The following is a 26,765-nucleotide window of genomic DNA, read 5'->3' on the forward strand; positions in this document are numbered from 1 at the left end:
TCCACTGCAGTGATGTGTGAGTAAATAAATGTGTAATTTCTGTGTTAACCGGTGCATGACCGTCTTGCTCAGAGCCTCACATGGAGGATGAAATCTGGAAGCAGGCTCCTCTTGATCCCCCTGAGAAACTGTCCACACCATCAGCAACAACTCCGCCTCCTGGTTACATCACTGCTCGCATCATTCCCTGCCTCGCAGACCGGCCCTAAGCTCATTACCGCACGCACGCTCTCACATGCACGCTGACATACACGCACTGACTTCCTGACTCCTGTGGGTCAGTAGTTGAAGCCCCTAAAACTGCACCCTCCTCTGTCTGTCTTTTTTTCCCTCAGAGAGCTCCATGCTTGACAGTAGAGAGAAGCGTCAGCAGGAAAAGCTGTGATTTGTTCCCTTGTGTAACCTTGGTTATTGTTGGTTTTTGCCCTTTTGATCCCTTTGGCATGTCTGACAGTCCATCTCTTTCTCTCTAAGATACCAGTAATCCTTGCCCTGCTTTTTCTCTCCTACAATCCCCTGTACTGTTTCATTTCAAGACAGGGAATTTATATGCACTCCCTTTCTCTTTTTTGTCTCTGCCACCCCGTGCTTTGGCTGTTTTGTCCTCATTTGTCATTTGCCACATGTTCTGGCCTTGACCAAGAAGGACATGCACAGCATGTCACACTTGGCACCTCATCCCTCTGTTCCTAATTCAGCTCTAAGAGGACTTCCGCTCTGGAAGCTGCCCTCACCATTAGACAGATAGCTGTTAGATAAGTGCGAGGCAGTGCTAAGTTTTTATTGCTTCTTTTATCTCCTCTCTTCCACCTGTAGTACGTGTCTGTGAAGGTGTCGCAGGCAGACAGGTGGCAAGGGAGAGAGGGGTATTTATAACTCTGAAAAGCACAGTTTTTATCTGCTCCATATGGACCGTTCAAGAAGAGGCTTCTTTGATAGACATTTTTCTGCAGCTTCAGACAGACAAAGGTATGCTCTTTGGCTGACGTAATTGCTTCTGTTTGACAGGAAGGCTGTTGTTCTTGATTGAGGAAGTCAACATTTTAGGTGTTCAGGGGGGAAGTAAGTTTTGTTTTGCAGCATGCACAGGATGAAGGAGTGCAAAGAGAAGGAGGTCATGGCTGGGAAACAGTGTGCACATGGCTCAAGTGTCCGATGAATAGGTGCCATTTTTAGCTGCTGGTGTCGGACTGAAGTGTTGCACTGGCATCCACGTCAATGGAATAACAAGCGAGGGCCTTTATGAATGTTTCAGATGCTCTATTTATGGGGCCTTGGGCTGGGTCTTTGAACTCGTTGCAGGGACGGATGGACTGATTAGCTGACTATTGGCCAGAGAGTGTATGTGTGTGGGGGCTGGTTATGTAATAGAGCTGATTCTTCCAAGAATGTTTTTTTATTCTTTTTGAAAATTGGTATTAACAAGTGTTTTCACATGTCAGAAATGTTTGAAAGCAGTTTATGGAAAAGAGATTTTCACAGGCTTTCCACAGCTACGTATGTTTGCTTTTAACAGAGTAAGTCTGTTAAACTGAGCACCTTTCCACCTCTCTGTTTTGCTGAGGTTAAGTCTGCAGACGACAAGTGATTAAACATGCAAACACTTTGTTTGTTTTGTGGCAACCTCTGTGGAAGCCTACAGTAAATACATTTAACCCTGTGAGATGCACACCTCCTCCCAGGCTCCTGATTGACCTAATAAGTTAATTGCCAAAGCTTTTAAAGGGGATTTGACTGTTTTGGCTTTGACGTTTAAGCTTCTTTTTGGCAACGAAGATAGATGCTTAGTCACTTTACGCTGTCAAGTGTTTTTGTTGTCGAAAATATAGTTCAGTCTGGAACGCTCGTCATACATTTTACCATTTTATTGCAGAATGGGTGTACAGGTTTACTTGGCGGAGAAAGCTCTGCTCAGAAGCAGCATGCTTTGACTTTGTGTCCGGCTAGAAACCCCCATGTGGATAGATACATTTACGACAATACGTACTAAATACAATAAAAATATTTCAAAGCATTTAATCTTTAGTAGTATTAATCTCAATATGAGGATGCAACAAGCTTCATGTAATAAAGGAGGAGGCTGGGGTGGAAAAGTTGAGCTCTGCCAGCAGCAGCAGCAGCGTGGTTCATCAGCATAAATGCAAGCAGGGGTTAGTGAAAAGTACGTCGTATTTAAATACACCACTGTGTTGAGAGAAAGAACAGTGATTGGCTATGGGATCTAGGAGGTGTCAGTCGGATGATCATGGCTGGGCTTATGCCTACCATGTACTGCATGAACTAACACTGAGCTTCATTTAGATGGTTTCAGATGTACAAAAGCTGTAAAGAATGAACATATTTTCAATCATATTTTTATACCAAAAGCTGCAGCAAGTGAAAGTGAGAGAGGATTGCCTAAATTGCACAGCAAGTTTTGTGATGTTTTGATGCAGAACCAATGCAATGAATGTATTCTTGCATTTTATCCACTTTGCAGGAGTTTACCTGCATTTTTGTTCACAAAAAAACAGAAATTACCCAATATTAGGATTTGCATTCAAATTGCCATGCTTTCCAAACAGGAATCAGTGTTGTTTGATTTTGACTAGAACTGTGCAGAAGTTTAAAAATCTTGTTTCTGGAAAGTCTTTGTTTCCTGTAAGGTGAAGATACCATCCATGCACCTAAAGGGTAACAGATAAGAGTTGGAGAGACAGGGAGAGAAAGGGTTGTCTTTCTCTTTTGTGCCTCTGTCTTTCTCTCTCGCTCTCTGTACTGGTACAGAAATAGCTCTGTGGTCCCTCTATTCCTCAGCCTGCGAACCATGTGTTCAGTTTTGGAGTTTGGCAGAAGCCTCTGTTCGCTGGTCAGCACAGCTACAGGGGCACGGAGCCTTAACAATGCTTCCCCAGCCTGGACTGGGCGACATTCAGGAGCTACAGTTCCCAATGCTAGCTGCTTTACCTTGTCAAAATGCATTGTCATTCCTCCTGGGAGCCATAATCAATGTGTTTTTAATTTGCTATTAATTTTGAATTAACCTCTCTCCCCATCTCTCCTGTTTTCTTCTCTCCAGGGCCCTCTCCATGGATATAGACACAGACTATGAGCGGCCCAATGTGGAAACCATTAAATGTGTGGTGGTTGGGGATAATGCAGTAGGCAAGACCAGGCTAATCTGTGCCCGGGCCTGCAATGCCACCCTCACACAGTATCAGCTGCTTGCCACCCACGTGCCAACCGTCTGGGCCATCGACCAGTACCGAGTATGCCAGGAGGTGGGCAAACACAGTCACTATTACACAAACTAGAAAGCCACATGTAGACAAACTTGGGTGCACATTTTGACCTTCTACTAAGGCTGATTTGTTCCCTTTCAGAGTAACATTTGTAAAAGCGTCCCCTATCAGGCCTTTAATATGCAGCATTATTTAAAAAAATGACCATGCAGTATGAGATTGTGCAATCTTAAGCCCGGCGATTGCATAACCCGTTAATCCCTCTAAAACACAAACATCATAATGAGTGACCTTTTGACCCAAGGATATACTGCATGTCTGTGTTGCAGGTGTTAGAGAGATCTCGTGATGTCGTGGATGAGGTCAGTGTTTCCCTGAGGCTATGGGACACATTTGGGGATCATCACAAAGACAGACGATTTGCCTATGGCAGGTGAGCAGAAACACAGACACTCACATGGCCTCAGACATAGTCTACTCATTGACCCAATAACACGATTGTTGGCTGACCACAAGGTTAACTACCTTGCAACATGTTCCATTATCCCGATCAGGGCTGCCAAGGGATTACTTTGTCTTTGCTGGAGGGTTTATAAGGCATCCACTCAAGCTGCTATAGGCTAATGCGTGACCACAGCCTTTGTTTGTTGGTTCAGGGGAATACAGTGAGTGATCAGTCACATCAACATTTAGCCAAGTTCTTTCCTGTGTAATCCTGCTGCTACAGTTTTTTAGTTGAACTATGCCCTCCAGCTGTTGTGTCATGCTCCAACAGACATGACTGGATCATTTCTCAGTCCTCCTCTCTGAATCCTTCCATCGAAGCTGTTCTACTGGCAGGAAATGCACAGACTTTCATTGCCATGTGAAATAAAACACCAATAATATTCAAACAGCAGTGATGATGATATTAGAATAGGAAAACTCCATTAAATTTCATAACACATATTTAGCTGAATTAATGTCTGTATGCCATGTGTCTTTATTCTCTTAGATCATACTTACTTTAGTCTCAAGTGTGGTTTCCATCATCTAGTTTTATGCAATTTTTCCATTTATGCTTGAATAACCTGCCTGGAGATGTTGCAAATTAAAATGAATTTAAAAAATGCACAAATATATAATAAGATCAGCGGTTTAAAAAACCCTACAAATATTGAAAGACATTTTTTTTAGCTTGGAGGAGGTGGAAAAGTTTGCCTAAAGATTAAATAAGGGTGTAACTTTGCAGTGGAAGCATGTTTAGTGAATAAACAATGATCTCTTGTAGTTGACATGCCTAAGTAAGCACCCAGGGATGTTTTTAAAGCAGCATCTACCGTGGTCAGCAGATGGATATAAGCCATTGCCTAACATCTGTTGCTCTGTCTAGTTCTGTAATGTTCCATGTCTTCATTAAGCACAATCATTAAACATTCACAGGAAAAGCTGAGTGAACCCTTATGGCTAATAGCTCCAAAAAGAGCTAATTGGAGTCAGGTGTTAGCACACCTAAAATTCAATCAGTTAAAAGAGATTTGAGCCAGGTCTAGGGCTTTTGTAACTTACAAAATTACTCAAACATTCTGAGGTAACCTCACAAAAAAAGAGATCTCAGAAGACCTTCAATCTAGAATTGTTGAATTGCTTAAGACTAGAAGGGGTTACAAAGTCGTCTCGAAGACTTAAGGTATTCAACAGTCCACAGTTAGACAAACTGTTGACAAATGAAGACGATACGGTATGGAGGCTACCCTCCCTAGAAGTGGGCGCCCAGCCAGGTTGACTCTAAAGGCACGGCGCAGAAAGCTCAGAGAGGTAAAAAAGAGCCCTAAAGTAGCAGTTTAGAGCCCTAAAGTAAAGTTTGCCAAGGAACACCTTGACACTCCACAATACTCCTGGGAAAATGTTTTGTGGACTGATGAAACTAAGGTTGAATTATTTTTGAAGAAGCTGCAGCACTAAAATGGGTACCACATACCAACATGAGAGTATCATTCCCACAGTGAATGGTGGAGGGAGTGCCATGATTTGGGGCTGCTTTACTGCCTCAAGGCCTGGACTGCTGGTTGGTTGACTTGAATCAAACAGAGATGCTGTGGAATGACCTCAAGAGAGCCGTTCACACCATGAATATGGGTGAGCTGGAGCAATTCTGTAAGGAAGAATGGTCCAAAATTCCTCCTGAACGTTGTGCAGGACTGATCGGCAGCTACCAGACACTCTTGGTTGGGGTTATTGCTGCCAAAGGAGGTTCAACTAGTTATTAAATCCAAGGTTCAATTACTTTTTACAGCAGCACTGTGATTTTTTAATGGCTGTGTCCAATAAAGACTTGAAATATTATCAATATTTGTCTGGTATTAGGTTAAGCACATTGTGTTTGTCTAAACTTGTGACTTAGATGCAGATCAGTTCACATTTGTCAAAGGGTTCACATAGTTTTTCTTTCCACTGTAGGTAAACAAAGTTGTCCAACACTCCCTTTTGCTGATAAAATCCTCCATTTTTTTTATCTTCTTCTTGGTCCTCAGCTGATTGGTGGTTTTGTTTATCTCTTCATCGTAATGATGCAACAACATACGTTAGAATGTCAACCGCTCTTCTTCTGCAGTGTCTCTTGTCATGAGAAACACCACCTTCTGCTTGATCATCTGAATCCTAAGATTCTCATAACATTAGTGGATGCATACATTTCTTTTTGTTTGGATGGACACCTCACTTGAGTCAGTCAAAAATGAACTTAAAATCCCTTTAATCCATATAATCAATCACAAAATGTGCTTCTTTCATAGACATTAGCTGTAACTAAGACCTCCAAACACACACACACCAGATGCAGTATATCCGTCATAGCCTTATATGTATATGAACTTTGTCTCACCCCCACATTTTGCAGCTTCTAGATTGCGTGTGGTTCAGTTTACAGTTCACATTTCCTGCCCTCTGTCGCCTCTCTCTCTCTCTCTGTACATTTGCACAGTGATCTACATCTGTTTGTTTACGTGTCTGTGTGCATGCCTGTCCACATGTCCTGTATGCTTTGTCAGCCTGCAGTCAGCTGATAAAGACGCAGTGCCAGCTCAGCTGTTTCCTTCCTTGTGTCTGCAGCTCCAGGCGACAGCTCCTTCCTCCCCTTTTCCAGCTCCATTTGTTCCTCCTGCCCCATCCCCTCTCCTCCAATCTGCCCTCTGACTCCGCTCTTCCATCTCACCTCACCTTACCCAACACCTCCTCTCTACCCCGTCTCCCTAATTAACCTGTTACTTAACACCACACCGCTGCCCTTGACACTCTCGTTCTCCTTTACCCTCTCCTCACCTTCCTCCGTTCTGTTGTTGATGTCAAAACTCAAAACATCACATTGTCAGACAATACGCAGACCGTCACATGCTCTGTTAGGAGAGAAACATTCTGGTTTGAAAACAATCTCAGTCAGAAAATAGGCCAAGCCAAACTCAATCTGAGCCAACCTCAACTTTGTTTTTTCTTCCAATTAGCAGAAATCCATTTATAAATAAGCAAGAACACAGAGTCATTTTTCACAGACGCCCTGTGCTTCTAAGCAGTTCATGTAATAACCCTTTATGGTGCTGTTTGCACTGAACTATTAGAAGATAAGGGGTGTCATGCCAGGCTGTGTCATTGTAATGTCATAAATAAGTCTGCATGAGATCCATCTTAATTACTGCAGAAAATCTGATTATTGAGGACATGTTGGCAGTGTTTGTGTGTGTGTGTGCAAGTCTCTGTGTGCATATGTGTGTCTCCTCTTACATAATCCGGCAACGGATGACCTTTGTAGTTTGGATCCGATACAAAAACACACTCACACACACTGACACAGAGAGAAAGCACTAGACAACCAGTCACTGGGTGAGCTATCTGTTATAAATTATTGCTGGTGGTTAATTATTAGAGATGACACAGCAGTATCTTTTGCCTAACTGACATGACTTTGCATTTTATAGAACTTCACCTTTATGCTGCTGCCCTGTTTAAGTAAAAAAAAAAAAAGCGTGACTGTTCACATTTATACACATGAACACAATATATAGGTCATTGCAGTTGACCTGCAGATTGAATAAAAAATAAGCTCAGAAGCACTAATTGATTATTCAAGCATGCATTTTTATTATTACCCTTCATTCTTACTGATTTCACATGATTTATTTTGAAAGATATGTTAATATCCTGGAAGTTTAAAGCCTTCCAGGGCTCAGTTTTCTACTTTTGCAAAGCTTCAAAATGCATCCCTGGAGTTTTTAATGTCAGAACAGTGTCATGATAATGTATGTGTATTCTAGCCACAAACCCTGACAGTGAGACCTTGCTAGTAGGGGGGAAAAAATTATCCTTTAACCACGAGTACAAAGGCACGTACACATAACATGACCTGTACAGACTTAGCCATGGTAATGATCCTTTGACAAAGTGCTAATGGGAGTTGTGAGCTGTGATGTAATGCTTCAGCCCTGCATATTATGGCAGGAAAAAGCTTTTCAGAGATTACACCAGTGAATGTAAAGTTGGACCATGGAACCTGTATTTACTGCAGTGATGTGTTGGATCACTGCAATGAAAATCTGCATCATTTGTATTAACATTAAGATCTGGATCTGCAAAAATATCAAAACACCAAGACACTTGTCTCTATTTATAAAAAGGTTCAAAGCCTTTATTGTATTGGCATATTCTTAAAGTAGAGCATGATTGAAACTATTGATCCTGTTGTCGAGTCTTTATCTGTTATATAATTGACTCAATTGGGATGATCTTTAATCCACACTGATCTACCACAGGCACACTACACTAAAGACTTGTGATGGTTTAACATCAACTTTTCATACCGGGGGAGTCATATGACCCAGCCAGTGAGCAGATCCCATCTAGCCTGCAAGACATTTTGCAGTGATGAAATATTTAGCAAAATAATTACATGAAATTTTCATTAATTAAATAAATTAAGCACAAATGAAGTAAAATGATAGTACAAATTAACTTTATCTCATAACATAGCAAGACTTGCTAATCTAGTGAAATGGTACCAAATGAAGAGCTGTTTTGAAGCCGAAAGAGTAGGATGTTCTTGCTGGTCTAGATCACTAAAAAGAGATGGAATTTCCATCAAACTTTGCTGCAAAAAATGAGAAAGTCAAAGATAAGGCAGGCGTATCTCTTAGTGGGTGCTGGATTAAAAACATAAAAAAATGATGCACAGAGTTGGATTATTTACGATGTCTTAAAGTTCCAAACTCATTTTAAACTCATACTGATTTTAATACATTCACACCTTTTTATTGTATAAAACAGCCCAATCTTTAATTAACTGAGGTGTACAGGGAGCACTGCATGCCACGTGCACATGTGTTTGTATGGCACAAAGAAGATTTGTGAAGAGAGAGAGGATATCTGAGACGATGAACATTCGTGGTGCCCGTGCACATCAAAAACTCCTGAAAACATTCAACAAATTGAATAAATTGTTTGAAATGATCAATGACTCAGTTTAAGAATGACAGCAGAAATGGTCTCCATTGATAAAGCAAATTTTGCATGAAAATTAGAACATGACAAAAGTGTGTGCCAAAGTTGTCTCAAAACTTCTGATTCCTGATCAAAAGGAAAAATGTGAGCAAATTTGCAGAGATATTTGGAACAAATTGAAGGAAACCCAGATTTTTTTAAGAGGGAGTGATTACATACTATGAAACTTGGATCTTCCAATACGATGAGACAAAACAGCAGTCAATGTATTGGAAAACACAAATGTCACCAAGGATGCAGGAAGCACAACAAAGCAAGGCCAAATTTAAAGACATGTTGATTGTTTTCTTTGACATTTTTTTTGAGGAGTGGGTTCCATAAGGGTCAACGGTGAAGTAACACTATTACAAAAATGTTCTAGAAAACTGGGAGGAGAAGTCTGAAGACAGAGACCGCAATTGTGGAAAAATTGTTTCATTCTTTATCAAGACAATGCACAAGCTCACATTATGCTCTTGGTAAAACAGTTTCTGGCCCAAAAACATATCACAGTGCTTGATTATCCTCCCTATTCACCTGATCAAATCAGTGCTCAAAGCAACACGTTTTGATTCTGTGTCAGAAGTTAAGAAAAGAACGACGGAGTTCCTGAGAAAAATGTCTGAAGAAGACCTACTGCACTGCAGAGACCTGAATGCAGCGTGTGTTAAAGCAAAAGGGGAGTATATTGAAGGAGAAAGACATTGAAAAATGTTTGTTCTACACTGAAAAATAAAACATTGGTTGAACTTTAAAAAAATGAAGTAATCAGTCACACGAAACATTTTGAATTGAATCAATTAAGTTTTTTTCAATTAGGTAAATGTAAATTTTTTAAGTTCATAGAAACTATGTTTAAATGTTTATCAAACCTAATTTTTTTAGATTGTCCTAAACTAAAATAAAAATTTCCCTTAATCACAACGGACGCATTTCAACACCTAGGTTAACACTGGATGCCTGTGCTGGAGTGTAGAGGGAGAGCCACTCAAAAAGTGGTGGCTGCTGTTGCATCAAATGTTTCTCAAATCCACTCAGGGCGTTGTTTCAAAAGCGCACAGTAGGCTTGATGCCATAAAAAACACCGTGGCAAGCTGTGGTGAGGAATGGCTCATAGTCAAGCTCTCATGCAGTAAACATGAACAACTATAGTTTATTTTTGACGCAGATACACACATATACAGGCAGGGTAGTCTGCACCATTAACCCCCTCACTCATGGTGTGACACTTGAACAGAACACCCTCCCCCAAAAAACATGAACCAACAAACAAATCATGCACCATTACAACCCCACAATGAAACATGAACATTATAGAACATCAGAAGAGTGAATTCCCTTGTACCAAACAATCCCAGCAGTCCCTGCTCCAGATGACTGCTTCCTGGATCAGCACAATACATTGATCCAATGACAGAATTTAATTTGGTATCCAGCTGCCAGTTTAAATGAAAAATATAGGTTCAACCATTAAGATAATTTAGAAGACTTAGATTTAATGAACAAATCAATAATTTTAGGCTGTTGTAAAACGAAAAATTACATCAATCCTACAACAGCATTGTTTCACTTTAATGTGTATAAAATTGTATTACAGCATTAGTCTCATTAGTCATGCCTTATATTTGGCCGCTATATTGATTGTAAATATCAGCTGAGACAAATATACCTACCAGAGTCTAAAGACATGCTCATTAGGTGAATTGGTGACTCTAAATTGCCTGTATGAGTGAGTGTGCCTGGATTTTTGTCTCTGTGTAACAGCCCTGGGATTGACCAGAGACCAGTCCAGGGTGTACCCCGGCTCGCATCCAGTGACAGTTGGGTTGCCCCCCCTGCCAGTGACTCCAAATGGGATAATCAGGGTGGATGATGGATGGATGGTATTGATATCATGCACCATAGAGAGCTCCCATTAAAAGATTTATTTAGCAACAAGTGACATTTAGAGCCAACATGCTCTGCCTCAGACTTGCACTGTGCTGCAACAATTGGAGCCATTTAATTTAGTGGATCAATCCATAAGTAATACAGCCTACCAGGTGCATGATCATTATGTTGATAAAGTAATAAAACACTCAAAGCTGATTCTGTATTAGGATAATACTAAAAAACTTACAGCTAAACCTTTGTTGATTGGCCTTTTGTTTAATTTTACAAAATAAAGTCAAACTTTAAGTAAAATTCTATTTAAAACTAGTAGATAAGACAGTTTTTACAGTGTGGCCTTTGTCAGCTCAGAAAATATGCCAATGCTCGCTGCAGCACAAGAATTTTCCCCTGGGGAAATAAGAGAAGTGTTTAAGTGGTGTGTAATGCTGCTCTCAAGTTCAGGACGTTAAGCAGTCACATTCTCGTGACTTCTGTGTACATTTGTAAATATTAGCAACAGGATATTTTATTTCATTATCTGCAGACTATTTCAAAGACGAAGCATGGGAGCTAAACAACTGATGATAATGTCAAATATACCCCCTGTCCTGTCCTGGTATTAAAAGCAGTGCTCTTGTTTTAAGAAATAGATCATTGATGAAGAGGATTCCTGCTTTGTCAGTGTTGTGCTGATAGTTAACGATCCATCTCACTGACACACAGCTCCATTCATCATTACCTAGAAACACGCACCAACATGCCTCCAAAACATCAGCTCCAGAGGACAGCTGTAAGTGCTGCCATCTGTTCGCTCCAACATATTGGTTGAGGAATTGAATTTGTGTGTTTGTGTGTATCGTGATCTATTCTTAGCCCTCTCTTTGTGGTCCATGTAGCCTTGGAGGGCTTAGGGAGATTTACGTAACAGAGCGAGAGAGATGGGCCACACAGATCACCAGCCCAGAGGTCTAGACTCACACACAGTCACACATGCAGACCCACCCACACAAATCTTGTGACCTCGGATTTCTCAATGGCACCGTCCGTGCTCCCACAATGCCTTGCAGCAGCTGACCAAGCTTTTTCCACACACATATCACACATGTTTTAACATAATCTGACATGATGTTCAGTGACTCAGTCCTGACCCCTTTCTCTTTCTTTTCACTGTCCGCTTCACTCCATCAAACGCTGCACGACGTCTCTCTGCTGACGTCTGCTCGCTCGTGACACAACAAATCATCCCTCCCCTGCCATCTTTTACCTCTCTTATCTCTGTTATGTTGTTAGAGCATCAAATGAAGAGTTCTTTTTTTTGCCTCTCTCTGTAGGTCTGACGTCGTGGTGCTTTGCTTCTCTTTGGCTAATCCCAATTCCCTGCGCCATGTACGCACCATGTGGTTCCCGGAGATCAAGCACTTTTGTCCCCGGACGCCCATCATCCTGGTTGGCTGCCAGCTGGATCTGCGCTACGCTGACCTGGATGCAGTAAACCGCGCACGGCGACCCCTAGCCAAGTGAGACACCTTCTTCTTCAGGCATTTACAGATAGATTCAGATAAAAACATGCACCAGATTTGCTTTTTGTCATTAGGTTGGAGTAAATCAACCCTCAGCTATCATTAAAGGTCTCTGTAAAGTACAATTTATGTATTTTTCAATTCTTTTTTGTTAGAATAAAGTTTCTGTTAAAAAAGGCAAAAAGATAATGACATTAAAGGCTTTGGCACTAGTAAACTTTCTTTTACTTGTACATATTTCAGTCTTTAACATCTTCTCTTTCTGTCCAACAGACCCATTAAACCCACTGACATCCTCCCCCCAGAGAGAGGCCATGAGGTCGCAAAGGAGCTTGGGATTCCTTACTATGAGACCAGCATCGTTGCCCAGTTTGGTGTCAAAGATGTTTTTGACAATGCCATCCGAGCCGCCCTCATCTCCCGCCGTCACCTTCAGTTCTGGAAGTCTCACCTAAAAAAAGTCCAAAGGCCCCTCCTCCAGGCACCTTTCCTTCCTCCTCGCCCGCCTCGTCCTATTGTGGGGATCCCAGACCCCCCTCCTGCAGACGGGGAGGGTCCTGATTCCCTTTTCTGCCTGCCGTTGTGTGCAGATGTTCTATTTCTCCTGCAGGGAGGCGCCACTCGCGTCTTTGCACACAAAGTCTATCTGGCTACTTCCTGCTCCAAGTTCTATGATCTCTTCACTCTTGATCTAGGCGGATCATGTACGAGCCCAAATGCAGAGGATCAGGAGAACAAGGAGAACCTGGAGATTGCAGAGGAGGATGAGCAGAGCAGAAGAGGAGCCAAGGAGCAGGCTGGGCGCACTAAGAGCCTAGACATCGATAAAGACGGGGCTGATGGAGGAGTGCGGGGCCTGAATCGACCCCAGCTGCTCCAGCAGGGCTCTTTAAGGACTTCCCAGAGTGATAATGCACTCCCATCTCGAGCTCTGTACTCCCTGGGAGCACTAGGGACTGGGCGAGCTCTTTCAGGATGGGGCAGGGGCTTCCTGAGTGTTTGTCTGGAACATGTTGATGACCCCATGACTGGAAGACCTCGACTTATGACTGTTGTAGCCATGGATGCACTCATACAGGAAGAACCATTCAAGGTGAAGGACTTAAGAGCATCATATCTTATCATTTCCTCTATGATATGAAGAAATCAATAAGAATATCCATGTTTGTTCTGGTTCCAGGCGGTGCTTCAGTACCTGTACACAGGCAGTCTGGACGAGGCCAGAGGGGATCTGATGCAAGTGGCGACCATTGCGGAGCTGCTGGAGGTGTTTGACCTACGGATGATGGTGGCGAATGTTCTGAACAGAGAGAGCTTCATGAACCAGGAGATCACCAAGGCTTTCCACGTCCGCAGAGCCAACCGCATCAAGGAGTGTCTCAACAAGGGGACCTTTGCTGGTAAAGCACTGTGCCAAACATTCAACAATCTCAACAGCATTGGTGTTACTGTAGATGTGTCCCATCAGTAGGTGTTTGTGTGCATGTTTGTGTGTTAGACTGTGGATGTGAGTGTGGGAGTAGAAGACATGGACAGAAAAGATGTTGCTAATTTCCAGCACTCTCTTTCAGTCTTTAAAAATGTACTATGTACATTTTCTGTTATCAATTTTATGCTATAAAAGGTGCATTTTAACATGCGGTGGTTTATGTTTTCTGATGTCCTGTTGAAGTCATCAAGTGGTTTGATGACAGCTGTGTCAGTCTGCCTGGTTGTCTTGTGTTCGGTCTTGTGTGCTCCCTGTGTCTTGTGTTTTGTGTGGCGTTGTCTGTCCCCCTCAACTGTTTTGTATGCATGTTGTCATTCACAGCCAGTGCCCAGCATCTGCTGTCTCTGAACACAGCCTGTCTCACTTCCCCCTATACCTTCTATGTTGTTATGATAATGGAATGGTCATTTATTTTGTATAAATGGATATTTTTGTATCTACACAATTCTCTACCTTCAGTTCACATAATTATGACTTTAAATTACTTGCTGATATTCCCTTTAACACTATGGATGGACAGGACTTTAGCGTGATTTTATTTAAAGCTCTTCGTTTTGGTCTTTGGTTGTCTATGAAAGACACTGAAAATAACACTGATGCCTTTATATGATATAGAAAAACAAACAAGATATACAAGATTCCATATGTACCTTTGCAGACTACCATGATGTTACTTATTACAGTGGACAGTGGAAGTACCAGTTCAGTCAGGACCACTTTGTCAAGAAACAGACATTATTCACGGCTATTAATATTTCTTTATGAGCAGTTATTCCTGCTCATCCATGCTCTTCCCATGCCAGTAAGGAAGGCCAGAGGCAGGGAGGGAAGCAGCAAAAACCCAGAGCAGAGCAGGCATTAATAACCACAGAATGACACCGACTAGGCAAGAGCAGTTTGAATAAGGCAGCGTGAGAGTGACTAGCGAATAGCATGCTTAGAGCAGATCAGCTGATGAGGGGTTGCATGAGATCAGTTGATCTCAGTTATGGAAGCGCTTGACTCCGTGGCCAGCCTAAACAAATGCTCTATGCTCGATTATTGGCATTAGACTGTGCACTTTAGTTGAAAATTACAGGTGTATTTGGAGCCATAAAAGTAACAAAGAGTAACATGAAAGAATAAGCCTACTTGACAAAAATGTCAGTGACTGTCAAATGAGCTAAGTCATCTTAAGGGCGCTCACAAACTAGCAAAGACTGACTCAGAGAGGCATTTCTCTGTACACAGGCGATGATCTTAAAGCATAGAAAGCCCCAATTCCAATGCAACTGTCCACTTGTATACCTTTTCTATTTAGTAGTTTTTTGGTTTTGTTTAGTTTTTAGTTTTTTTGTTTTTTTTTGTTTTTTGTATTTGGGACAGATTTGGGACGTTGTCTGACAGCTTCCAAAGGAAAAATGCCTCGAAGTTGAGGATTCTGCTCAGGGCTCTGCTCTCACCGTCGGGGTGTGTGTAGTCGCACAAACAGAATATCAAACATGCCAGAAATTCATTTGACCAGTCCGGAGCAGATGGCAAGGCTGTAGTCTGGTTATGGTCTGCCGTCATATCCCCATGTATACGTGAAAACCTCCCTCCATGCGCCTGCTCTCTTCCCTAACTCTGTGTGGAAAACTGGTCTGTCCTTCTGTCGATTTATCTCTCTGTCTGTCTACCTGTGTCTATGTCTCTGTGTGTGTCTGTCTGTCCTCCTGTCTGCCTCTGTGTGTGTGTGTGTGTGTGTGTGGCGTCTACCTTGTCTGTCTTTCCCCCCTCTGTAGCTTGGGCTTCTGTGGCACTCCACGAGATGATTGCTCTTTTCCCACCCCGGTTTTAGATGTGGTGTTCCGGCTGGACGATGGCTGCCTCCCGGCTCATAAGCCTCTGCTCATCTCCAGCTGCAACTGGATGGCGGCCATGTTTCGGGGCTCCTTCATGGAGAGCTACATCGAGGAGGTGAGTTTCACTTACGGTGGGATGGAGTTATCCTTAAGTTTTGTGCAGAAATTCACTCTTGGTGTTTTTCTGCTAGATTTAAAGTGGTTAACTCAGGTCAGAATTTAGGTTCAAACCAATCAGCTAGATCCAGCACATGTTAACAACAGCGTTAACGTGTGATAAAACATCAGTAAAATTAGGTCAAAGTTAATGGTTTACTTGGATAAGTTCCTGTCTCGGTACACAAAGTTGCCCTAGAAACGTCAGTCTTTCCAGCTCAGCATTCTGCATGTGGAGTGTCACGTTACCTTAGGTGTGCTCTCACCTGAGGTTCAGCTTCTGGTCGCTGGGTGCTCCTTGGGGGCAGAGATCTGACCTAACCAGAGAGGAAGTTCATGTCTGTGGCAGTCTTTAAGTCGAGTATCAGTGGACCATGTTTCAGAACCAGATCCCCCGAGGTTTGGTTACTTTCAAGGTCAGCAGGCTTGGGTTACAGAGATTCAGGGAGCAAGGATTGTGAGGAACTCTAATACTCAGCGAGAGAAGGACGATGATTAAAAAATGCTGTACATTCAGCTTAGGTGCAAAGTGCATAATTATATAGGAAATAAGAAGGTGACTTAAAAAAACCTTTTTCAGGCCTAGATTTTGTTCCTCACCATGAGTGGGTTTGCAGCTATTGTGGATGGTGGTTATAAAAAAAGGGACATCAGCCTCAGTGAGGGGTCACAGTGTTTGCTGCTGGTGGGCTGCCAGTGTCTATGGTTACTCTAAACAGTTCATCTTAGTGTTGTGTTTATGAGTATGAGGCTGGCACAGTGTAGAGGGCAGGTGCCCTGAAGACAAAGACTCAAAGACTGCTTACACAATGGGCCTATAAACGTTTATGTTTATGAGCATGGGTGTATTTTTTATTTTGGTAATATATGTGCATGTTTTTTTCTAAAAAGCTTTGCAGTGCTAATTGAGGTAAAATTAATTTTATGAGCCAAATGCTGATAAAATCATGCTGCCATCAACAGACTGTTTGTTAGCACTAGCAGTTGCCTTTATTGTTGTAAATCATTGTTTTTGGTTCATGCGATAGCTGCTAAAATAAATACCTATTTAAAAACATTATAAGATATCATTTTGGAAACATTGCATTTTTCTGTTAATTAAGAGCCTTATCAACATGTTATACAATGAAATTATGGTTTTGGAAGGTTATTTATAAATACGCTTTAGAATGATTTATGTGTAACTTAGTACAAAAAGTAATGAAATTAGTGTTTGGTAGGTTATTTCTTTGTTGTAATGATGCTCCCTGGCAATAAATCTTATATCGTTGGAAAGCCTGTTTATTTCCATTTTAAATGGTGCCTTATTTGTAAGGAACATGCATGTACGGGATGAGCAGCAGAGCTGAGCATGTGGGTTGCGCCCATGAAAAATTTGCCAAATCTTCTCTGCCAATGCTCAACGGCTTATTGATTGAATGTGATGACTGAGGTCTGAAGAAACAAGACACACTGGAAATTTAACAATTTATCTGTTCAACAAAAAGGGGCCTGTGTGTGGAAGAACCATACACAGCCACAACAGCCTGCTACCTTCTCCTCATGCTGGTCACCAGCCTGGTCACACACTGCTGTGGGGTGGTATCCCATTCAACCAGCATTTGTCACGAGTCAGCCAGTGTGGTTGTGTTGGTCACTCTGAACGAACAGCACGCCCAAGCTGTTCCTACAAGTGTTCAATGGGGGTTGAGGTTGGGACTACTGGCAGGCCATTCCATCCTTTCCACTCCCAAATTGTGGAGGTAGTGTCTGATAAATCTACTCTGTGGGGGTGAGCATTGTCATCTTGGAGGATGGAGTTTGGTACCAGACTGTGGAGATCTTGAATTGTGACTGGTTGCAGAATGTCAACTCTGCATTGAGATTGCAGCACCTTGAAGTACCAAGAGCTCAAAACAAGAGTCAATAGCAACAGCAGAATAAGCTGTTTGGTATAGGCAGAGAAAATTTGGCACATTTCTCATGGGCTCAATCCACATACTCAGCTCTGCTACTCATCCCACAAATGCATGATCCTTACAAATGTAGCATCATTTAAAAGGGAAATAAACAGTCTTTCGAATGATATAAGATTCATTCTCAAGAAGAATTGTTACAACAAAGAAATAATCTACTAAACACAAATTTCCTTACTTTTTTGTTAAGTTGGAAGCTTTAGTCATTTCTGTCAGAGAAGAATGTAACAGGGTTTTCTCCAGGTACTCTGGCATTCTCCCACAGTCAATGTTCGTTAGGTTAATTGGTGTTTATTTATTCCCTCTAACGTTCAAGTCTTAAAACTTGTCAATGGTCAGATTCAATAGATTATTTTTAAATATTTGTGAACTGATTTTAGTGTTTGATACTTTGCTACTTTATGTGATATTTGTGCCATAATGGATGTTATTATGTCACTTACTGCAAAACACATCTACCTATAGGTCCAAATAAAGGAACTTGAACCTGAATTTTTTGACTAACCTCCAGATCAGCTGACTGCCAGGGCAACAGAACACACTTTATTACAGCTTGATGTATCCATTAATGCCCCTTCACTGTGAATGCGTCCACTCATTAATGCTTCCTGGACCCAGCTGGGGCCGTTAAACACCAGAGACCACCCTTGTGTTGGTGTTGTGACTTTTTAGTCATAACGAGGGGTTACGTCAAGCTGACATTCTCTTAATTGGAGGCTAAAGAGCACCTTGGTGGGTACACCCAGAGCTCCTGGAGGGGTCAGGCCGTCACTCACATCATCATCCACCCTCCTTCCCAGTCAATCCAGAGCGTCACCTGTAGGTGAAGTACTGTTTGTGTAACAGTAATTAGGACGATTAAAGGGTCATGCTCATTAGTATGCGTTTATTTATTTAGCTCCCTAAATGGGCTTACTGGGCTGCACTGGAAAGCAACAGGACCAGACTACCTGTGCTGTTGCATAATGCTTATTGATGGTTTGGCGACATCTGGAGGTCACTACAGGATATATTTTTAAGTGGATTGGCAATTAGGTTTAACTTTCATAGTCCCATAGTTGGTGCATTAATTCATAGTTGATTAAATTCTATTTAGAAATGTTTCTTTTTTAAATCTTTATTTGGGAGTCTTATGCTTTGCAGTGGATAGAGAAGAAACTGGATAGAGTGAAAGCAGGGAATGACATGCAAGAAAACATCCACAGGCCGGTTTTGAACCTGGGACACCCACTTGAGGACAACTTGCTCTGTACATGGGTTGCACTGGCATAATCTTTAGGCTACTGGTGCTGCCATTAGTGCATCTCTAAAAGTATTTTCTTGTTAATTTATGGTGGTTTACATGTACAAAAGTTCAAATCAACATACCTACCCTCGATTTTTTAATTAGCCCAGGAATACACATGAAATACAGACTGTACACAAGAGGAAAACAACAGCAATGATAAGCATACACGTCATTCTAAACATTCAAACCTACATAGTAGCACCATTGCAGGGTTTACAGTGTGCAATTTGGGGTCTATAGCATTAGAATTAGCCACGTTGCTAACTCTACCAGACCCTCAGACAGTGTTTGTATCTGAGTCTGGATCAAGTAAAAAGTATTAATAGCAGCAAGCTGTTTTCTTTGACTTTAAATATGTTTATTTACTTTAAATATGATATATTAATGACTTTTACACCTCATTGCATTTCTAGACAGTACACTCAAATGAAGCACATGAACATATTTCGGGGGTCGCTACAAGTGTGCAAGCACAGAGGAAAATTCATACTTTTTGTCACAGTGTGACACTATGCAAACACTTCATATGTTTTCCTTAACTTATTGAAAACATTAATGTAAGTAAGACCTAAAAGTTGGTCTGTTCCTGGATGGAACCCCCATTGGACAGGGCATTTTTGTGTGGAGTTTGCATGTTCTATTTTTCTGTGTTGTGCATGTGTGAATTCTTGCCCAATAAGAGCAGCGATAAGCTCTAACCCCCATGTTACCTCAAACTGGCTAAGCAGTTTAGATAATGGATGGATGGAGCTTCAAACCTTCAAATCCAACTTTATTTTCTTCCAGGTACCCATCCCTAACACCAGTGCAGCGTGCATGCATGGAGTGTTGGAGTTCTTGTACTGTGGTGTGCTGACGCCCTGTCCTGGTCTGGAGCCAATGGAGCTGATCATCCTGGCCAACCGTCTCTGTTTGCCACGTCTTGTTGCCCTCACAGGTACTGGCTCTCTAGACCACTCATTTCTTAAGTCTGGGTTGGGACTGGCAGGTGGGTCGGGAAATATTTTTTGAGTTGCCAGTTGAGTTTTCAGAATGTCTTTGCTACATTTATTTTTAAAGTAAATATTATAGCCACATGAGAGAGCTCCACCCTATAACACTCACCTTCTCCACCAAAATAAAACTCAAAACAAGATGGCAAAAGAAGTAGACACAATCATGGATGCTTGGCTAATAAAAAACAAAAAAAATAGAAAAAAGATAAACATTGATCCAGACCAGACAGCCACTGAAGGCCCGAGGGGTTGAGCATGCAATGAAAGTGTATGTGACAGAAGTAAAGTAGCCCCTTTAGCTCATAAAACAGAAAGTGCCAGGTCAGGACCTGACTGAATCTGGAACTAATGTTATCAAGCTAGCACCACTTTTCAGCTCAACCAATCAGCCAAGGATGGTGCAGATCACTAGAAAAAAAGTTTGGGAAACAGTGCTCTAGACTATAATAAAATAATTGAAAAATTTGATCCAGAATGAAAAGATCTTAAATTTAAGTCTTGTCCTAGCTTTTTGTGGCAGAATATCTTCTAAAGTTATTTATCAATAACAAGGCTGGTTTAGTTTTTAGGGTAGTGTTTGTTTTAACTGTCAGACTGAGGAAAACTTCATGACTGAGAGGTAAAATGTAGATCCAAATGCTGTCATAATTCTGTATATTTTTGTGCATTTTCAGAACAACATGCTGTGGATGAGCTGCTCCAGTTGGCTGTCAAAGGAGGTGACATTGATGGGCAGGTGTTGGCTTACCTGGAAATTGCACAGGTATGTCCAGGGTCTGCAAATAAAAATTAGCTTTTGATCTTTTCCAATAGTACGTGGGTGCATTTGAGAACATTTTGTTTATCTTTGAAATTTTCTGATCTCCTCTTTCACAGCTGTAATAACCCTTCTCTTTTTCTCCTTTTTTAGTTCCATAATGCCAAGCAGCTGTCAGCTTGGTGTCTCCACCACATCTGCACTAATTACAACAGCATCTGTCGCAAGTTTCCCAAGGACATGAAGGTCATGTCTCCAGGTAAAAGCACTTCACATCTTTTGGCCTTGATAGTCTGCCTCCACATAATCACTGCATTACAGAACTGTGTTTTTTTTTTTTTTTTTTTTCTTTTGACAAACTATCATGGTTACTGAGGAACTGTAGCATGATGTGACTTGTTCATATCAAACATTCGGTTGGGCATGGAAGTCTGAACTTTAGCTACAAAAAAGAGATAATAGTAGAAAGTCATAAACATAACTAATAGCATATTTTCTTCTCTGTAGAAAACCAGAGGCACTTTGAGAAGCAGCGCTGGCCTCCTGTGTGGTTCCTGAAGGAGGAGGACCGCTACCTGCGCTCTCAGAAAGAGCGTGAACGTGAGGAGGAGATCTTGCGCAAGCAGCACACCAAACGGGGCTGGTGTTTCTGGAAACACCCATCCTCCTCTCCACATGTCTCCTAAAGGGTTTCTTCCACTGACTCCTACACCCTGACCTGGGTTATCCCGTCCAGGATAACTAACCCCTATGCCCTGTAACGCTTATATAGGAGGAGGTCGGCTTCGATCCGTCAGTCAGAGGAGAAATGACTCTCAGTGTGACTACGCCTGAATGTCAGCATGCTTGGGGGAATGTATGTGCCTCTTTATAACTGTGGGTAACTTCATGAGTGCATTTTCTTGTGTGGCAAGTGTAGACTAAACTGAAGGGTATGTGCGTGGGTGTGTGAGCGTATGTTTGCATTTTTTATGATTGAGTGATGCTTCCCAGTTGAGTGCTTCCCAGACGCCCTGATCTGTGCTGGCCTGCGGCGTTGCAGTGCAGCCCCCTCGTCCCCTCAACCAGAGCTCCGTCCCTCCACCAGCACTCACAGCGTCCCAGCCTTTGAGTGATTGGACTGGGAGCAAGGGCTCTCTATCTCTCTCAGTCTCCATCCTTCACTTTGACCTTAATGACTATTACACATGGAACACTGCTGCTCCTCACTGGAGCTTACCTCTGCCTTCACTTCTTAGCAGACTGTTAGCTCGCACACGCAGACCTGTGCAAAAGATCCGCCCCTCAAAAACCAGCGCTGGAATCCCAGGAATACACACTTAACAATGAATTTATTATTAATTTGAACTTTTTATGTATACATTTAGCATCTTTTAGGATGAGGGTGCTTGCTAATCCGAGGAAGTGTTAAGGACTTTGCTGCACAAATGGGACAGTTAGAGCCCAGTTTGAGAGCAACCATTAGCAAGTAAGGCTGCTCCATCAGGAGGCCAAATGATAGCTATTAGCCTCCTGTTAATGCAGCCCTAGTTGTCTGTCATGCAGCCTTGCACCTCCCCACCCTCCTTTCATGCACGCCACATGTGCAAATGAAGCAAACAAAAGCTCTCCTGGATGAGTTGGATTCACCAAACTGCACTTCAGAGACATTCAAAGTGACCACTCTATGATGGAAGTGAATGAGGGCTAGCCTTACTTTATACCTCTACCATGGAGGAATGATGGGTACAGTATTAACTAACGCGCTTGTAACGTCCATGACCACTAGGCTGCGCTGAAGCACCTAAGCCGGCCTGCCTTTACACCCCTACACCACTAGGGGCAGCACTGCTCAGGGCCCCAGCACTAACCCTCACTCTAACTGAGAGTTTCGATGTCTGAGATGTCTTGTTTCAGTTATTAAGAGCATCAGTATCATTTAAATCCATGCAGAGTGTAAAGCACACGTTTTTAGTGCATTTTAAAAACAAAACCTGTCAATTTTCATCTAATTCTGAAAACCAAAGCTGTGATTATTTTGATCTCTTTCTTCCTCACTCTATTTCTGGATCCTTGCTTCCTTTAAAGGGAAGAGGAAGACTAAAGGTGTGTTTGAAGAAGGAAGCAGTGTGGTATAATGATTAAACCCCTCCTTGTGGTGGTGTTTTCTGGGAGATAAGGTGTCTGCAGGACATTGCCTTCTATTCCTCGGGCTGAAATTGAAAAATGGTGCTTTGGATACAGTGGGACAGTGTCCACATGAACACGCAGCGAACACATGCGATATATATCTGCAGTTTGTCTAGCTGTTTAGTGTTTACCTGCAATGAACGTGCAGAAGTGTTGATGGTGTTGCAATTTAATACGAGCATTTTTTAAAAAAAACTTAATTTTTCTTCTCCGTTTGCTAACAGTCTGTAAGAGGTCATTTTAGGTCACTGCTTTTGAGAATGTGCAGATTTCTCTTTTATATACAGTGGTTACACCTGTGTAATTTCTTTTGCTGCTTTTGTATTCAGCGTGTTTTGCTTCCTTGTTAACCAGGAGAATTTTACTACTTTGGATTGAATTTGCAGTTGTGAGTGTTGTCTGCAATGACAAACAGCTTGATATGTAACTTCACATTAGAGCAGAAATCTGATTTTCTTGTTAAAGGTGCTAATTTATGTGGGCTCTAGGGCCAAATGTGAAAACGAGACATTGTGGTGATGATTTTTCTATTAGCACATTGCTTCTATTTGTGGGTTTTCGCCCCTCAGCTTTTACCCAGGCAAACTGTAGGAGACGGTGTGAGACATGTGGTGCTGTCCACGGGTGGCGTGTTAAAGTCATTGTCAGTCGCCCAAAATAGAAGTTGGATCGCATCTCGTGAGATACGAGTAAGAATTGAGCTGTATCTAAAAAAGCAAAAGTACGTTACCTGTGACCTACATAGTCAGGAATAAATCCACCAAATTTGAAAGCTTTGGGAATTAAAGAGGACATAGATGGGGGATGATGGACTTCACAAACTGTTTTAGTCCCCACAGCAAGGTTACGTATTAGATTTTTTTAATAGATGGTTTGACCCGTTAAGCCTCTTCTCTCAGTCTGTGTGCCTTATAGTTGGTGAGAACTAAAAGACAATAGTGATATTTTATAAAGATGTCAGGTCAAATGTGCAGATGGATTCTGCAGTGGTTTATATGATGGATAAAATAAATAATGGCCATGATAATGTTAATAATTTAAGATTGATTTTGTAGATTGAATCTTTAGGCCTGCTGCTTGTCTGCTGTTCAGACAAATGGCCTCAAATGATAACAGTAGAGTAGATTGGTGTAATTACACCGCTTTGCATTAGCATCTTCTTCAAGATTGTTCTTAATTTGGATGTACAGTTCACATTATGGTTGGGAATCTCCACTGACCAGGTGATTGAGAGGTTAACCAGGTTGATTCCTGTGTTGTAAATGTAATGCCACTGACTTTGACTTTTTAGGAGCACTGGCTGGCCTGTGTGCTAAGAGGGGGTGACCACTTTTGGATCGTGGTTTATTTGCATGGTGGCCTAATTTTTGTCATGATAATGACATTTGGTGTTTGAATGCACTTTCTTCTTTTTTGTCTATGACTTTACCTTCTCTGTGCTTAGCATGAATTGTTCCTTATATGTAAGATTGTTTTTTTTTTTAACATCATGATTGTAGCACGATGTTTCCACTTCAGTCTTTCCGATTTTCCCACCTCTTGCTCAGTGAGGAGCTGAATAACACGGCGTGTCCAGCTTCTTTTTAAAGGTCTACAGTTGGCACTGAACCCCACAGTAGCTCTTTTTCTCGCTGTGGCTTTATGCACGACTCTGTTTTTACTACATCAGCTCAGCACAGCTTATGGTAGCATCACTAAAAAAATAGACTTTGAATAACATGCTGCCACTTTCTGCACTTGTTGCTGCTGTGCAGTGTTACAGCTGTCCCTTTCAAGCTGTTCCTGTTGGTCAAACAAGATTGTTCTTGTGATTTTTAAGATACTGGGTGGAGGACATTAAACAAGTAAATTAGGCTTAAATCAAGGGTTGTAATGCACATGTTTTGAGAATGTAATCGATGACAGAAGAATTGGTTAGAGCATGATGCATGTATCTGGGGTTACACTTAGGCTTCTGTTTAGGCAGAAAGGTTTCCTATGGGGTCTCTATGGTTGCATCTAAAACTAAATTATGAAATCAGTTAAGACATCTTTGATATATGTTATAATGCTATAGTATTTATTTGATTATCTGAATACCTCAGGTTCAAAACTATTAGAGTATTCACTGATTATTATGGTGAAATTCAGAATATGGGTAATGGTGTTGCAGGCCAGACAAGGTTGACAAACACTGGCAAACAGACAGAAAAATGTAGAAATTCAGATTTTAAACCTTGTCTCCTTTCTCTAGACTGACCCCTGCAGACTAAAGATGAAGGATTACTGGTTGTGGTTTCCCTTTGGATTGTATTTCTCTACCTTAGCACATCCTTCTCACTGCCACATTTATTTCTGTGAGACTTTTCTTCCTTCTTAGCAGGCCAGACCCTCCTTTTTTATATTGATATGAAGGAACACCTTGTTTTTAGTAGTTGGTGTCTCCTCTCCTGTGCCTTCAGTGAAATCTCTCTCTTTTGGCTCTGACAGCATGCTACTGCAGCCTTCTGGGCTCAAATTAAAGTCGATTAAGCCAAGTAATACACGTGTTAGCACAGAAATAATGGTAGGCAGCTTTTCTTTCATTAGCATAGTTTGTGGAGGTGATTTTGATAACTTCCAATGATAACACATATATGAAGCTTTACAATTTTAGCATGTAATGTCATCTACGCTAAAGCTACGCAACAAAATCATATGAAATGACCAAGAAACCCAGCAAACCAGCAGATTAAGATAATGTTTCGCACTCTTTCAGGTGCCTGCACTTTCTATTATGTAGCCTAATACAACTTTTTGATAAGTAGGACAAGTGTTTTTACTTAACACAAATATTTTGTTACTTCTTCACTTTTTCATGAACTCTCAAATTCAGAAAGTATGCCCTTTGCTTCCACTATTTAGCTGCAAATTGCTATAATTATGCAATCCTGCATAAAGTCAGTGTGTTCTACGCTGGGGAACAGAATCTGTGAACTTCTGGTGAATTAAAGGCAGTCATTAGCTGTGACAACTATATATATATGATGCTTTAATAATTATAGTTGTTATCCAAAGTACATTACAGTGTTGTACATTTAAAATGAGTCCCAGCTCATGATAGCTCCTGACTTTATACTGCTCACCACACTGTATGTATGAACTAAGCTGGTGTATACTGAGGATTGTATGCACACAGAAGAAGTGTGTCTACATATACACATGGTGTGATTAACCCCTGGTCTATACTGTAAGTTGAAAGTGGATCGTATTAACTGTGTAGTATCGTTATGCACTTTTGTTTCCATTGACTCATGTGAGTTTTATTAACATTATTACTATTCATGTTACTCAATGTATTACAATAAAGGCAAAAGAAAAGAGCACACCACACTCACAAACCATTAAGGGCTTTCAAGAAAATATACAACAATCAGAATGTTTTTGCTGCTGTTGCAAAAAAAAAAAAAAAATGTTTTGAAACTAAAATTTGTAATATTTTTTTGAACCACTGTGATTTGTACAAAAAAAGAAAAACAAAGTTGAAAAAAAAGGTTTTTTCTTTTTTTGCCATTTCAGTATTTTGATGTTTGACATGGATTTTATTAAAACGGTTAATCTTTTGAACAACTGGTCTCATTGGTTTCTTATTGGCTGTGTGGACTTTACTGAGTGTAGAAGAGAGGTGTCCAAACTTTTTTCCATGAGGTTTGCTTAAAAAAGCATAAGGCTGACCACTTTGATATACCTTAGTGTGTTAAAATTAAACAAACCAATCTAATGGACCAGTAATTTAAGATGTGCTTAGTAACTGAATATGCTTGAAAAGAAATAATGGCTATATGGCTTTTGTTGGCTCAATAGCCAACAAAAGAAAGAACTAATCATTATCAAGAAGTTTGGGCCAGCTGATCTGGTTTTTAGGGGGTCCTGGTCAGCATGTACAACTGGATCTGCCGGTGGTCAAGAACAAAATGATGCTCCGTGCAGCAGGGGGAGGATATGCTGACATCTCAAGTCCATATTCAGACTCAAAACAAGAGAAAACTGCATAAAG

General features: G+C 41.3%; 1 protein-coding gene across 4 annotated transcripts in view; it reads left to right on the forward strand.

Moving 5' to 3' along the window:
- rhobtb4 (Rho related BTB domain containing 4) overlaps positions 1 to 26,331 on the forward strand; it is a 61,733-nt gene extending 35,402 nt beyond the window's left edge. For all 4 annotated transcript variants that reach the window (XM_041788408.1, XM_041788407.1, XM_041788409.1 and 1 more), the window contains 10 exons: positions 3,059 to 3,260; positions 3,551 to 3,654; positions 11,930 to 12,115; positions 12,392 to 13,211; positions 13,299 to 13,518; positions 15,427 to 15,545; positions 19,616 to 19,766; positions 20,499 to 20,587; positions 20,735 to 20,840; positions 21,089 to 26,331. In XM_041788408.1, coding sequence (XP_041644342.1) covers positions 3,069 to 3,260; positions 3,551 to 3,654; positions 11,930 to 12,115; positions 12,392 to 13,211; positions 13,299 to 13,518; positions 15,427 to 15,545; positions 19,616 to 19,766; positions 20,499 to 20,587; positions 20,735 to 20,840; positions 21,089 to 21,267 — 2,166 coding nt within the window. In that variant the 5' untranslated portion in view covers positions 3,059 to 3,068 and the 3' untranslated portion in view covers positions 21,268 to 26,331. The remainder of the gene's footprint in view (positions 1 to 3,058; positions 3,261 to 3,550; positions 3,655 to 11,929; positions 12,116 to 12,391; positions 13,212 to 13,298; positions 13,519 to 15,426; positions 15,546 to 19,615; positions 19,767 to 20,498; positions 20,588 to 20,734; positions 20,841 to 21,088) is intronic.
- The last annotated feature ends 434 nt before the right edge of the window (positions 26,332 to 26,765 follow it).

The sequence above is a fragment of the Cheilinus undulatus genome, linkage group 5 (genome assembly GCF_018320785.1).
Source record: "Cheilinus undulatus linkage group 5, ASM1832078v1, whole genome shotgun sequence".
Classification (NCBI taxonomy): Eukaryota; Metazoa; Chordata; class Actinopteri; order Labriformes; family Labridae; genus Cheilinus; species Cheilinus undulatus.